Source organism: Ischnura elegans, chromosome 1 (genome assembly GCF_921293095.1).
Source record: "Ischnura elegans chromosome 1, ioIscEleg1.1, whole genome shotgun sequence".
Classification (NCBI taxonomy): domain Eukaryota; kingdom Metazoa; phylum Arthropoda; class Insecta; order Odonata; family Coenagrionidae; genus Ischnura; species Ischnura elegans.
Window position 1 is genome coordinate 108,084,106 of NC_060246.1, and position 14,990 is coordinate 108,099,095.

At 53.1% G+C, this 14,990-nt stretch overlaps 1 protein-coding gene and 3 non-coding genes across 4 annotated transcripts; all 4 read left to right on the forward strand.

Annotated features, from left to right (window-relative positions):
• Positions 1 to 3,810: 3,810 nt before the first annotated feature.
• LOC124173728 lies at positions 3,811 to 4,006 on the forward strand. The gene has a single exon (XR_006868716.1). It is a non-coding gene; the product is annotated as a U2 spliceosomal RNA (small nuclear RNA).
• Positions 4,007 to 6,862: 2,856 nt separating this feature from the next.
• LOC124173735 lies at positions 6,863 to 7,057 on the forward strand. The gene has a single exon (XR_006868722.1). It is a non-coding gene; the product is annotated as a U2 spliceosomal RNA (small nuclear RNA).
• Positions 7,058 to 10,105: 3,048 nt separating this feature from the next.
• On the forward strand, positions 10,106 to 13,452 carry LOC124159643. The gene is made up of 2 exons (XM_046535586.1): positions 10,106 to 13,327; positions 13,392 to 13,452. The coding sequence occupies exons 1-2, from the start codon at positions 10,106 to 10,108 to the stop codon at positions 13,404 to 13,406; spliced, it is 3,237 nt and encodes a 1,078-aa protein (XP_046391542.1). The 3' UTR covers positions 13,407 to 13,452.
• A 633-nt stretch (positions 13,453 to 14,085) lies between these two features.
• Positions 14,086 to 14,274, forward strand: LOC124173709. Its single transcript, XR_006868710.1, has one exon. It is a non-coding gene; the product is annotated as a U2 spliceosomal RNA (small nuclear RNA).
• The last annotated feature ends 716 nt before the right edge of the window (positions 14,275 to 14,990 follow it).

Here is a 14,990-nt window from a genome sequence, read left to right on the forward strand (position 1 = left end):
GGCCGTGCTGCTGGCAGATAGTTCGACCCGGAGGCCGACGACGGCGTCGGCACGCACTCTGTTTACTTCAAGTGTAAAAAAATGAGGGTCGCGAATGATGACGAAACACAGGTGTCCAATGAAACCGTGAATTGCTTTCTTTCGGAGAGTTGCATTTCATGCCGATATTTTTTGCAAAAACATCCGAAATTATTGACTGATGCCGATTCTTCCGTCCCGTATTCTAGCCATTGCTGACGATTTTGGAAATTTTTTCCAGTCCCCGGAGAGGACTTTTTAAGCAGCTTTGAATCAGATTCCCCAGAGAGGACTTTTTAAGCAGTTTTAAGTCTGATTCCCCGGAATTTTAGCATTTCGAAAGAAAATACATGACTCGAGTGAGTAGGATAATGCTCTCTCATCGTGTTTCTTGACGTTTTCTGGACGATTTTGAGTGACTTTTTCGAGTCCCCGGAAATTCCCCGGAAATGGCAATTTTTTTGGGAATTTCCCAGGACCAAAGCATTCCCCCGGGAAGCGAACGCAGGATGCTCCACGAAGGACGCTGCGATCCCACACGACAGATGGCACCGAAGGCCCGGAAAACGGACCGCGTCCGTTACGTCCGCGACGCTCCTACGACTCTCCCGGACCCGCCGACGACAACCATGAGAGGGCGTGGCTGGAGAGATTGGCCGCCACCAAAGACCAGCCTTGGGAGGTCTTCGAGGCGCTGGTGGCGGACATCACGGCCGCCATCAGCGAAAAGAGCACCGCTTCCCGCAACGCTCCGAAACCGGCTCCGAGGATTGCTAATGTGGTGAGGCCCCCCAGACGAAATAGGGACCGGGCGCCTCCTTACGACCCGAAGGAGGCTGCCAACCTACAAAAACTTTTCCGCAGTCACCCTCGAAAGGCGATGGAGAAGATCCTGGGGAACGCGTCGCCGTACTGCGAGGTGCCGAAGGAGGATGTGGAGCGGCACTTCCAGGCTGTATACGGCGACGTCTCCTACCAGCCCCAGGAGGCCGGTCACCACCACCAGTACCGGCCCACTTCAGATGAAGAGAAGAAGAGGATGCTCGCGAGGGTGACTGCGGACGAGGTTGTAGGGAGACTTTCGAAGGCCACTAATACTGCCCCTGGACCTGACTGCTTGACTTACTGGGATCTTAAGGCCTTCGATCCTAAAGGACTTATCTTTGCAGGAATCTTCGACCGCTGTCTGCAGGAAGCTCGCACCCCTGACGCCTGGAAGATCTCCCGGACGGTCCTCATCTACAAGAAGGGGGACCGGAGCGACCTAAAGAACTGGAGGCCGCTCGCCCTTAGCAATACCATCGCTAAGCTGTACGCCGCCATCGTGGCCGACCGTGTCCTGGCCTGGGCCACCGGAGGGAGGAGACTGAGCGGCGTGCAGAAGGGTTTCCGGGAGTTCGAGGGGTGCCACGAGCACAACTTCGTCCTGCAGACGGCGGTTGACGAGATGCGAAGACGACTGGGTTCCCTGAACATTGCCTGGTTGGACCTGAGTAATGCCTTTGGATCCATTCCCCACGAACATCTCCGGCGTACCCTCACCGCCATGGACATGCCCTCCCGGATGAAGGATGCGGTGATGGAGATGCAGGACTGCCGCACCTTTGTCCGGACCACCGAGGGCGACACCGGCCACATCCATCTTCGTGCCGGTGTCAAGCAGGGCTGCCCGCTCTCCCCGACACTCTTCAACCTGGGGATCGAGCACGTCATCAGGGCAGCCCAGGAGGAAGCAGAGGTCCATGGCATCCGGGTTTTGGACACCACCATCTCCGTCCTGGGGTATGCCGACGACATCGTCCTCGTGGGGAAGAGCGCCGACCACCTGCAAGCGCTCCTGGATCGCGTCGGGGTAGCTGCTACCGACGCCGGCCTCAGGTTCAACCCGGCTAAATGTTCGACATTGTCCCTGGACTTCCGCACCAGCCAGCCCGTGGAGCCCCGCCAATTCATCATCCAGGGTGGGGCCATCACCAGCCTGCGAGAGGGGGAGAGCTACAAGTACCTGGGGGTCCCCTTCGGATTCCGTGTCTGCCAGACCCCCAGGGAAGAGCTGCAGAAGCTGGGCGAGGACGTCAGGAAAATCGACGAGTCACTCCTCGCCCCGTGGCAGAAGATCTCCGCCACCAGCACCTTCCTTCTCTCCAGGTTGGACTTCATAATACGAGCTGGCAACGTCCGGAAGACAGACCTCGCCCCGACAGACAGACTAATCAAGACCTGCTGTAAGAGATGGCTGAACCTGCCGACCAGAGCCTCCAACGAGATCGTCTATATTCACCATAGACACGGAGGAGCAGGCCTACTTCCCCTAACTGACTTGACTGACGTACTGACGGTGGTGCATGGCTACCGTCTTCTGAACTGCAGGGACCCTGTGGTGAAGAAGATGGCCTGGGGACGCTTGCGCGAAGTGGTCAAGAGGAAGATGAAAAGGATGCCGTCCACTGCCGACCTGATGGCTTACCTCAGTGGCAACACTGAGGCGCCATTCGGGTCTGTGAGCGGTGACTTTTCATCCCTCTTCACCCAGGTGCGCTCCGCTTCGCGTCGCCTGAGAGACCGGATCGCCTTGAGCTGGCGGTGGTCGGACATCTTGAACGAGCCGCAGATCGTCCTTGGAGGTGGAGAGGCCGCTTCACGCGTCGTGGTGCCACCCCGAGCAATCGGGGTTCTCGCCAAGACGCTGAAGAACCGGGTCCGGGAAGCTTACCTGGCTCGCCTGGTAGCGAAACCGGACCAGGGTAAGGTCTTCTCTGCTTCCTCGGTCGCAGCTGCCTCCAGTCACTTCCTGGTGGGAGGGAGATACACCAGGTTTTGTGACTGGAGATTTATCCATCGTGCTCGCCTCGATGTCCTGCCGCTGAACGCTTGCAGGCGATACGATCCCTCAGGAGACAGGAGATGCCGGCGTTGCGGCTACGGGGATGAGACCCTCCCCCACGTCCTCAACCATTGCACCCGACATTCCCTGACATGGAGACGAAGGCATGATAGCGTGCTTACCCGGCTGACAAACGCTATCATGGGACGCAAGGGACGGTCAGATGAGGAGGTGAGGATTAATAGGACCGTCCCTGAAGTAAATTCAGACTTACGACCTGACATTCTTATTACAGATAAGAAGACCATGACTGCCCGGATGATCGACGTGACCATCCCTTTTGACAACCGGAGATCAGCGCTCCAGGAGGCCCGGCGACTGAAGGAGGAGAAGTACGCCGGGCTGGCAGCAGACCTCGCCGTCCTGGGGTACAGCGCATCGGTGGAGGGTTTCGTCGTGGGAAGCCTTGGCTCTTGGGACCCAGAGAACGACCGTGTTCTCAGGGGCCTGGGCATTCCGCGGCGTTACGCCTTCCTGATGAAGAAGCTGATGGTCTCCGATGTCATCAGGTGGTCACGTGACCTCTACGTCGAGCACATCACCGGGCATCGACAGTATGAGGACGGAATCGGCGGCGATGGATGAGTGCGGTGCGGTGCAGTGAAGTGAAGCCCTTCCCTTTCACCTTCTTCACCTAAATAAATCCTTTGTCTTTTCCTTTCCCCAAACCCACCCCATATATGTGAATTTATAAACATTGGACTGCCGTAAGGCTTGAGGAGACGATGGAATATAAAAACTATGAGCCCCTGGCCCACTTTGGACCAGGGGACTATGTATAACAAATAAATATGTAAAAATATATATACTCTATAAAAAGGCCCCCTCATTAGGAGGGGGTACTTAATGTATCAGAATTGCCCCCTTGAAGTAAAAGGAGGGCCTTGATATTTAGAATTAATTTGACTCAAACTTTGTAATTGAAATATGGAATCAATAAACGTCTTAAATCTGTTCTTATCAGCTTAATATCTGATACGTCCAGCATTGCTGGACCAGAATATTAATCTGATTTTTGAACATGGGCGGGGTCCCCGGAGTTTACTCCATCCCTGCCGCGGGTTGGCCCGGTATTGCAGTACCGCCGGGATCGGCCCAACATAAAAGGTTCCAAAAATCAGAAAAGCTGATGAGAACAGATGTTTCTCTTCCTTGTTTCATTTAAAAAATTCCCGAATCGCGAAAATTCGACAAAGTCCGGAGATTCGTGAGGCAAGAAACGAATGGGCGAAGGAAAGAAGAAAATAACACTGGCCACCACTTCATTCATTTATTTTATCACCATTTTACATTTAAACCATGTCTGTAAAATAACAAGCAACAGCACAAAAAATAAAAACTGACAGAAAACAAAATTTTTTAACATGAGACATCGTTTGAAGAGGATGAATAATATGCCCTCACTAACACTGCAGAAAAGTTCATCTAATGCAGTGCACTGATCCTAGTGCAGAGCCGGGCACAATTTTTCCGGCTCCTCGGCCTTATGGCTAAGATAGGAGTGTAGTATGGGCACGGCTCCTCGGCCTTATGGCTAACATAGGAGTGTAGACGGGACTCGCATGCCAAGAGTGACATACGTCGTGGGAATGATGATGAAATTTTTCACTTTTAAGAAAACCTTCCGGAAAGCTGTCGAAACAGTTTCCGCACACTTTTCACACGGAAATTAGGTGAATGCAAGATTTATAAAATAACTTCCAAATATTCACCGGATCGAGTGAACATGGAAAATGACCGCCAAGCGTAGGTTTCCTCGAGAATTCCAAGTTTTTCTTGCGAATATGACGAGACAAGACGGACGCATCACGCTTCTGGTGAAATACACGCAGCATTCATCCGCGTTACCAAGGAGTCGTCGCTAACAATGAACGCCTTCCACTGAAAGCGCAGTCGAATTTCGCGGGGGCCGTGCTGCTGGCAGATAGTTCGACCCGGAGGCCGACGACGGCGTCGGCACGCACTCTGTTTACTTCAAGTGTAAAAAAATGAGGGTCGCGAATGATGACGAAACACAGGTGTCCAATGAAACCGTGAATTGCTTTCTTTCGGAGAGTTGCATTTCATGCCGATATTTTTTGCAAAAACATCCGAAATTATTGACTGATGCCGATTCTTCCGTCCCGTATTCTAGCCATTGCTGACGATTTTGGAAATTTTTTCCAGTCCCCGGAGAGGACTTTTTAAGCAGCTTTGAATCAGATTCCCCAGAGAGGACTTTTTAAGCAGTTTTAAGTCTGATTCCCCGGAATTTTAGCATTTCGAAAGAAAATACATGACTCGAGTGAGTAGGATAATGCTCTCTCATCGTGTTTCTTGACGTTTTCTGGACGATTTTGAGTGACTTTTTCGAGTCCCCGGAAATTCCCCGGAAATGGCAATTTTTTTGGGAATTTCCCAGGACCAAAGCATTCCCCCGGGAAGCGAACGCAGGATGCTCCACGAAGGACGCTGCGATCCCACACGACAGATGGCACCGAAGGCCCGGAAAACGGACCGCGTCCGTTACGTCCGCGACGCTCCTACGACTCTCCCGGACCCGCCGACGACACCAAAACTCCCGGAGTCTCCACACAACACTTTCGTGCGAATTTTTCCCCATTCTCACGCCTAAAATTCGCCATTCCGAGACCTTTCCTCGCGTCAAAAACTCTCGCCGCACACCACCGCCGCAGCATCCGACCTCATCACGCAAAATACCCGAAAAACCGTCCCGGAACCCCGGAAAAATTTATTAATTATCGCTTCTCGGCCTTATGGCTAAGATCAAAGTGTAGCGTCTAGTACGTAGTGTACGCGTAGTGTACGCGTCTTGGTGCCACCCCGAGCAATCGGGGTTCTCGCCAAGACGCTGAAAAACCGGGTCCGGGAAGCTTACCTGGCTCGCCTGGTAGCGAAACCGGACCAGGGTAAGGTCTTCTCTGCTTCCTCGGTCGCAGCTGCCTCCAGTCACTTCCTGGTGGGAGGGAGATACACCAGGTTTTGTGACTGGAGATTCATCCATCGTGCTCGCCTCGATGTCCTGCCGCTGAACGCTTGCAGGCGATACGATCCCTCAGGCGACAGGAGATGCCGGCGTTGCGGATACGGGGATGAGACCCTCCCCCACGTCCTCAACCATTGCACCCGACATTCCCTGACATGGAGACGAAGGCATGATAGCGTGCTTACCCGGCTGACAAACGCTATCATGGGACGCAAGGGACGGTCAGATGAGGAGGTGAGGATTAATAGGACCGTCCCTGAAGTAAATTCAGACTTACGACCTGACATTCTTATTACAGATAAGAAGACCATGACCGCCCGGATGATCGACGTGACCATCCCTTTTGACAACCGGAGATCAGCGCTCCAGGAGGCCCGGCGACTGAAGGAGGAGAAGTACGCCGGGCTGGCAGCAGACCTCGCCGTCCTGGGGTACAGCGCATCGGTGGAGGGTTTCGTCGTGGGAAGCCTTGGCTCTTGGGACCCAGAGAACGACCGTGTTCTCAGGGGCCTGGGCATTCCGCGACGCTACGCCTTCCTGATGAAGAAGCTGATGGTCTCCGATGTCATCAGGTGGTCACGTGACCTCTACGTCGAGCACATCACCGGGCATCGACAGTACGAGGACGGAGTCGGCGGCGATGGATGAGTGTAGTGCGGTGCAGTGCAGTGAAGCCCTTCCCTTTCACCTTCTTCACCTTAATAAATCTTTATCCTTTCCTTTCCCCAAACCCCCCCCCATGTATATGAATTTAATGAACATTGGACTGCCGTAAGGCTTGAGGAGACGATGGAATATAAAAACTATGAGCCCCTGGCCCACTTTGGACCAGGGGACTATGTATAACAAATAAATATGTAAAAAATATATATTCTCTATAAAAAGGCCCCCTCATTAGGAGGGGGTACTTGATGTATAAATAATGCCCCCCAAAAGAAATGGGAGGGCCCTGTGATTTTGAATTTAATGCTTAAAACTCTGTATTTTCAAAAATATGCTCAATAAACGTCTTAAATCTGTTCTTATCAGCTTAATATCTGATACGTCCAGCATTGCTGGACCAGAATATTAATCTGATTTTTGAACATGGGCGGGGTCCCCGGAGTTTACTCCATCCCTGCCGCGGGTTGGCCCGGTATTGCAGTACCGCCGGGATCGGCCCAACATAAAAGGTTCCATAAATCAGAAAAGCTGATGAGAACAGATGTTTCTCTTCCTTGTTTCATTTAAAAAATTCCCGAATCGCGAAAATGCGACAAAGTCCGGAGATTCGTGAGGCAAGAAACGAATGGGCGAAGGAAAGAAGAAAATAACACTGGCCACCACTTCATTCATTTATTTTATCACCATTTTACATTTAAACCATGTCTGTAAAATAACAAGCAACAGCACAAAAAATAAAAACTGACAGAAAACAAAATTTTTTAACATGAGACATCGTTTGAAGAGGATGAATAATATGCCCTCACTAACACTGCAGAAAAGTTCATCTAATGCAGTGCACTGATCCTAGTGCAGAGCCGGGCACAATTTTTCCGGCTCCTCGGCCTTATGGCTAAGATAGGAGTGTAGTATGGGCACGGCTCCTCGGCCTTATGGCTAACATAGGAGTGTAGACGGGACTCGCATGCCAAGAGTGACATACGTCGTGGGAATGATGATGAAATTTTTCACTTTTAAGAAAACCTTCCGGAAAGCTGTCGAAACAGTTTCCGCACACTTTTCACACGGAAATTAGGTGAATGCAAGATTTATAAAATAACTTCCAAATATTCACCGGATCGAGTGAACATGGAAAATGACCGCCAAGCGTAGGTTTCCTCGAGAATTCCAAGTTTTTCTTGCGAATATGACGAGACAAGACGGACGCATCACGCTTCTGGTGAAATACACGCAGCATTCATCCGCGTTACCAAGGAGTCGTCGCTAACAATGAACGCCTTCCACTGAAAGCGCAGTCGAATTTCGCGGGGGCCGTGCTGCTGGCAGATAGTTCGACCCGGAGGCCGACGACGGCGTCGGCACGCACTCTGTTTACTTCAAGTGTAAAAAAATGAGGGTCGCGAATGATGACGAAACACAGGTGTCCAATGAAACCGTGAATTGCTTTCTTTCGGAGAGTTGCATTTCATGCCGATATTTTTTGCAAAAACATCCGAAATTATTGACTGATGCCGATTCTTCCGTCCCGTATTCTAGCCATTGCTGACGATTTTGGAAATTTTTTCCAGTCCCCGGAGAGGACTTTTTAAGCAGCTTTGAATCAGATTCCCCAGAGAGGACTTTTTAAGCAGTTTTAAGTCTGATTCCCCGGAATTTTAGCATTTCGAAAGAAAATACATGACTCGAGTGAGTAGGATAATGCTCTCTCATCGTGTTTCTTGACGTTTTCTGGACGATTTTGAGTGACTTTTTCGAGTCCCCGGAAATTTATAAAATAACTTCCAAATATTCACCGGATCGAGTGAACATGGAAAATGACCGCCAAGCGTAGGTTTCCTCGAGAATTCCAAGTTTTTCTTGCGAATATGACGAGACAAGACGGACGCATCACGCTTCTGGTGAAATACACGCAGCATTCATCCGCGTTACCAAGGAGTCGTCGCTAACAATGAACGCCTTCCACTGAAAGCGCAGTCGAATTTCGCGGGGGCCGTGCTGCTGGCAGATAGTTCGACCCGGAGGCCGACGACGGCGTCGGCACGCACTCTGTTTACTTCAAGTGTAAAAAAATGAGGGTCGCGAATGATGACGAAACACAGGTGTCCAATGAAACCGTGAATTGCTTTCTTTCGGAGAGTTGCATTTCATGCCGATATTTTTTGCAAAAACATCCGAAATTATTGACTGATGCCGATTCTTCCGTCCCGTATTCTAGCCATTGCTGACGATTTTGGAAATTTTTTCCAGTCCCCGGAGAGGACTTTTTAAGCAGCTTTGAATCAGATTCCCCAGAGAGGACTTTTTAAGCAGTTTTAAGTCTGATTCCCCGGAATTTTAGCATTTCGAAAGAAAATACATGACTCGAGTGAGTAGGATAATGCTCTCTCATCGTGTTTCTTGACGTTTTCTGGACGATTTTGAGTGACTTTTTCGAGTCCCCGGAAATTCCCCGGAAATGGCAATTTTTTTGGGAATTTCCCAGGACCAAAGCATTCCCCCGGGAAGCGAACGCAGGATGCTCCACGAAGGACGCTGCGATCCCACACGACAGATGGCACCGAAGGCCCGGAAAACGGACCGCGTCCGTTACGTCCGCGACGCTCCTACGACTCTCCCGGACCCGCCGACGACACCAAAACTCCCGGAGTCTCCACACAACACTTTCGTGCGAATTTTTCCCCATTCTCACGCCTAAAATTCGCCATTCCGAGACCTTTCCTCGCGTCAAAAACTCTCGCCGCACACCACCGCCGCACCATCCGACCTCATCACGCAAAATACCCGAAAAACCGTCCCGGAACCCCGGAAAAATTTATTAATTATCGCTTCTCGGCCTTATGGCTAAGATCAAAGTGTAGTGGCTTTGTGTTATTTTTGGTCCCCTGGCCCCTCAGGCTCCACTACACCCGTTTTTCTCCCTTTCTCGCCGCCTCGAGGAATCTCGGATGGGCCCCCACCAGTGGTAAGCCCCCCGAGACACTCCCGAGGCGAAGGGGCATCAGGACACTAGGGCCTGCTCTGCCTGTCTCCTCTTTTACCCTCCCTGCCCCCCCTGGCCAGTGGTGGGTTCCACGGCGGCCGCCCCTGAGGCGGTCGTCGTGGAAACCGCCACTTTTCCCGCTCCCTCAGAGCATCCTCCCTTACCCTCCGGGATAGCTCGGCCGTTCCGGGCGAGGACGGGTGTTTTCGGTGCGTGCGTCACGCGCATCGAACCCGGTTCCTCTGTAATCAATTTCCCGTGAGAAATTGATTATCCTGCCCCATAAGGGCAATACGGGTCACCTCCCAGCTCCCCGTCCGGTGGCTGGAAGTGCGGTGATAACCGTCGCCGATTGGCCCCTAAGGCAGCGCCATCTCTTGGCGGTCCGAAGAACGTCATTCTCGGGCCGCGGAGGTGGAAGGCGTTTTGAGCTAAGGCCGTGAGCGATTAGGGCGCCCCTCTCGCGAACTAAATCGCCGCGTAATTTGAATTCCCAATAACCTACGTTAATTAACCTTTTGCCTACCTCCCTTCCCTGTAACTAGTTTCGCAGCACGCTTTTTGTATCCCTTTTATGCCCCGACCTTCCCGTGCTGCCAAATCCCGTGGGACCAATGCCTCGCCCAACCGTCCTTTGAATCCTACCCCCTCCTCTCCTGGTGCGAGTGCATCCCCACGGGATGACTCTGTTCCCCTCCCAACTTCTCCTCCTCCCTCCCCTCTTCCTGCTTCACCCGCTGCACCGCTAACCGCCTCACCTAGTACCGCCGCAGACTCCCACCCTCAGACCGAACCCACCCCCGTGACTTATGTTAGGGCCCGACGTGACGACAATGTGCTGGTGATTTCGTTCCCCCTTCCTGACCATCTGGAGTGCACGGAGGACGGCTGCGACGTCTCTTTCAAGGCGACGGCATGGACGGCAATGAAGATGTCGCTCGACAGGCACCTCAAGTCCGTTCACGGACTTGAGGGACTGCGAGCCATCAATTGGTGCACGTTCTGCGATAAGCAGATCGTGGGCCGTAAGCCGTCCTGCCACCCCTGCCTACGGTCCAAACCCATCCAGGACCCCGTCGCAGTAAGATTCCGTTACGCTTGTGACACGTGTGACTTCACGTGTCCGTCTAAGCGTGGGTTGACGAATCACCAGAAGACGCACCAACGTCCCCCTCCCCCACTTCCCCCTGACATGACTGACGTCCCGGCCTCACCGGGTGAAACATTAGCGCACTCGGAGCCAGTGGAGGAGCGGCAAGAAGAGGATGTGGCAGACCACCAGCCACAGGAGGCGGATGCAGACGCCCAGGGCCCGGCGGCCATTGAGGAAGAAGAGGAAGAAGCTGTCCAGCTGAGCCCGCCCTCTGACCATGAGAGGGCGTGGCTGGAGAGATTGGCCGCCACCAAAGAGCAGCCTTGGGAGGTCTTCGAGGCGCTGGTGGCGGACATCACGGCCGCCATCAGCGAAAAGAGCACCGCTTCCCGCAACGCTCCGAAACCGGCTCCGAGGATTGCTAATGTGGTGAGGCCCCCTAGACGAAATAGGGACCGGGCGCCTCCTTACGACCCGAAGGAGGCTGCCAACCTACAAAAACTTTTCCGTAGTCACCCTCGAAAGGCGATGGAGAAGATCCTGGGGAACGCGTCGCCGTACTGCGAGGTGCCGAAGGAGGATGTGGAGCGGCACTTCCAGGCTGTATACGGCGACGTCTCCTACCAGCCCCAGGAGGCCGGTCGACACCACCAGTACCGGCCCACTTCTGAGGAAGAGAAGAAGAGGATGCTCGCGAGGGTGACTGCGGACGAGGTTGTAGGGAGACTTTCGAAGGCCACTAATACTGCCCCTGGACCTGACTGTTTGACTTACTGGGATCTTAAGGCCTTCGATCCTAAAGGACTAATCTTTGCAGGAATCTTCGACCGCTGTCTGCAGGAAGCTCGCACCCCTGACGCCTGGAAGATCTCCCGGACGGTCCTCATCTACAAGAAGGGGGACCGGAGCGACCTAAAGAACTGGAGGCCGCTCGCCCTTAGCAATACCATCGCTAAGCTGTACGCCGCCATCGTGGCCGACCGTGTCCTGGCCTGGGCCACCGGAGGGAGGAGACTGAGCGGCGTGCAGAAGGGTTTCCGGGAGTTCGAGGGGTGCCACGAGCACAACTTCGTCCTGCAGACGGCGGTTGACGAGATGCGAAGACGACTGGGTTCCCTGAACATTGCCTGGTTGGACCTGAGTAATGCCTTTGGATCCATTCCCCACGAACATCTCCGGCGTACCCTCACCGCCATGGACATGCCCTCCCGGATGAAGGATGCGGTGATGGAGATGCAGGACTGCCGCACCTTTGTCCGGACCACCGAGGGCGACACCGGCCACATCCATCTCCGTGCCGGTGTCAAGCAGGGCTGCCCGCTCTCCCCGACACTGTTCAACCTGGGGATCGAGCACGTCATTAGGGCAGCCCAGGAGGAAGCAGAGGTCCATGGGATCCGGGTTTTGGACACCACCATCTCCGTCCTGGGGTATGCCGACGACATCGTCCTCGTGGGGAAGAGCGCCGACCATCTGCAAGCGCTCCTGGATCGCGTCGGGGTAGCTGCTACCGACGCCGGCCTCAGGTTCAACCCGGCTAAATGTTCGACATTGTCCCTGGACTTCCGCACCAGCCAGCCCGTGGAGCCCCGCCAATTCACCATCCAGGGTGGGGCCATCACCAGCCTGCGAGAGGGGGAGAGCTACAAGTACCTGGGGGTCCCCTTCGGATTCCGTGTCTGCCAGACCCCCAGGGAAGAGCTGCAGAAGCTGGGCGAGGACGTCAGAAAAATCGACGAGTCACTCCTCGCCCCGTGGCAGAAGATCTCCGCCACCAGCACCTTCCTTCTCTCCAGGTTGGACTTCATAATACGAGCTGGCAACGTCCGGAAGACAGACCTCGCCCCGACAGACAGACTCATCAAGACCTGCTGTAAGAGATGGCTGAACCTGCCGACCAGAGCCTCCAATGAGATCGTCTATATTCACCATAGACACGGAGGAGCAGGCCTACTTCCCCTAACTGACTTGACTGACGTACTGACGGTGGTGCATGGCTACCGTCTTCTGAACTGCAGGGACCCTGTGGTGAAGAAGATGGCCTGGGGACGCTTGCGCGAAGTGGTCAAGAGGAAGATGAAAAGGATGCCGTCCACTGCCGACCTGATGGCTTACCTCAGTGGCAACACTGAGGCGCCATTCGGGTCTGTGAGCGGTGACTTTTCATCCCTCTTCACCCAGGTGCGCTCCGCTTCGCGTCGCCTGAGAGACCGGATCGCCTTGAGCTGGCGGTGGTCGGACATCTTGAACGAGCCGCAGATCGTCCTTGGAGGTGGAGAGGCCGCTTCACGCGTCTTGGTGCCACCCCGAGCAATCGGGGTTCTCGCCAAGACGCTGAAGAACCGGGTCCGGGAAGCTTACCTGGCTCGCCTGGTAGCGAAACCGGACCAGGGTAAGGTCTTCTCTGCTTCCTCGGTCGCAGCTGCCTCCAGTCACTTCCTGGTGGGAGGGAGATACACCAGGTTTTGTGACTGGAGATTCATCCATCGTGCTCGCCTCGATGTCCTGCCGCTGAACGCTTGCAGGCGATACGATCCCTCAGGAGACAGGAGATGCCGGCGTTGCGGCTACGGGGATGAGACCCTCCCCCACGTCCTCAACCATTGCACCCGACATTCCCTGACATGGAGACGAAGGCATGATAGCGTGCTTACCCGGCTGACAAACGCTATCATGGGACGCAAGGGACGGTCAGATGAGGAGGTGAGGATAAATAGGACCGTCCCTGAAGTAAATTCAGACCTACGACCCGACGTTCTTATTACAGATAAGAAGACCATGACTGCCCGGATGATCGACGTGACCATCCCGTTCGACAACCGGAGATCAAGCTCCAGGAGGCCCGGCGACTGAAGGAGGAGAAGTACGCCGGGCTGGCAGCAGACCTCGCCGTCCTGGGGTACAGCGCATCGGTGGAGGGTTTCGTCGTGGGAAGCCTTGGCTCTTGGGACCCAGAGAACGACCGTGTTCTCAGGGGCCTGGGCATTCCGCGACGCTACGCCTTCCTGATGAAGAAGCTGATGGTCTCCGATGTCATCAGGTGGTCACGTGACCTCTACGTGGAGCACATCACCGGGCATCGACAGTACGAGGACGGAATCGGCGGCGATGGATGAGTGTAGTGCGGTGCAGTGCAGTGAAGCCCTTCCCTTTCACCTTCTTCACCTTAATAAATCTTTTTATCCTTTCCTGTCCCAACCCCCCCCCCCCAAACCATATATATGTGTAAAAAAATGAAAAACTTTGGACTGCCGTAAGGCTTGAGGCGATGACGGAATATTTACTTTATGAGCCCCTGGCCCACTTTGGACCAGGGGACTTTGTATAATTTTTCTATTATGTAAAACATATTTCTCTATCAAAAAGGCCCCCTCACTAGGAGGGGGTACTTAATGTATCAAAATTGCCCCCCAAAGGAAATGGGAGGGCCATGTCATTGGAACTTGAATGCGAAAAACTCTGTAATTTTAAATATTGAATCAATAAACGTCTTAAATCTGTTCTTATCAGCTTAATATCTGATACGTCCAGCATTGCTGGACCAGAATATTAATCTGATTTTTGAACATGGGCGGGGTCCCCGGAGTTTACTCCATCCCTGCCGCGGGTTGGCCCGGTATTGCAGTACCGCCGGGATCGGCCCAACATAAAAGGTTCCAAAAATCAGAAAAGCTGATGAGAACAGATGTTTCTCTTCCTTGTTTCATTTAAAAAATTCCCGAATCGCGAAAATGCGACAAAGTCCGGAGATTCGTGAGGCAAGAAACGAATGGGCGAAGGAAAGAAGAAAATAACACTGGCCACCACTTCATTCATTTATTTTATCACCATTTTACATTTAAACCATGTCTGTAAAATAACAAGCAACAGCACAAAAAATAAAAACTGACAGAAAACAAAATTTTTTAACATGAGACATCGTTTGAAGAGGATGAATAATATGCCCTCACTAACACTGCAGAAAAGTTCATCTAATGCAGTGCACTGATCCTAGTGCAGAGCCGGGCACAATTTTTCCGGCTCCTCGGCCTTATGGCTAAGATAGGAGTGTAGTATGGGCACGGCTCCTCGGCCTTATGGCTAACATAGGAGTGTAGACGGGACTCGCATGCCAAGAGTGACATACGTCGTGGGAATGATGATGAAATTTTTCACTTTTAAGAAAACCTTCCGGAAAGCTGTCGAAACAGTTTCCGCACACTTTTCACACGGAAATTAGGTGAATGCAAGATTTATAAAATAACTTCCAAATATTCACCGGATCGAGTGAACATGGAAAATGACCGCCAAGCGTAGGTTTCCTCGAGAATTCCAAGTTTTTCTTGCGAATATGACGAGACAAGACGGACGCATCACGCTTCTGGTG

Coding starts and splice junctions, on each gene's coding strand:
- LOC124159643 (XM_046535586.1), top strand. CDS start 10,106: ATGCCCCGACCTTCCCGTGCTGCCAAATCCCGTGGGACCAATGCCTCG.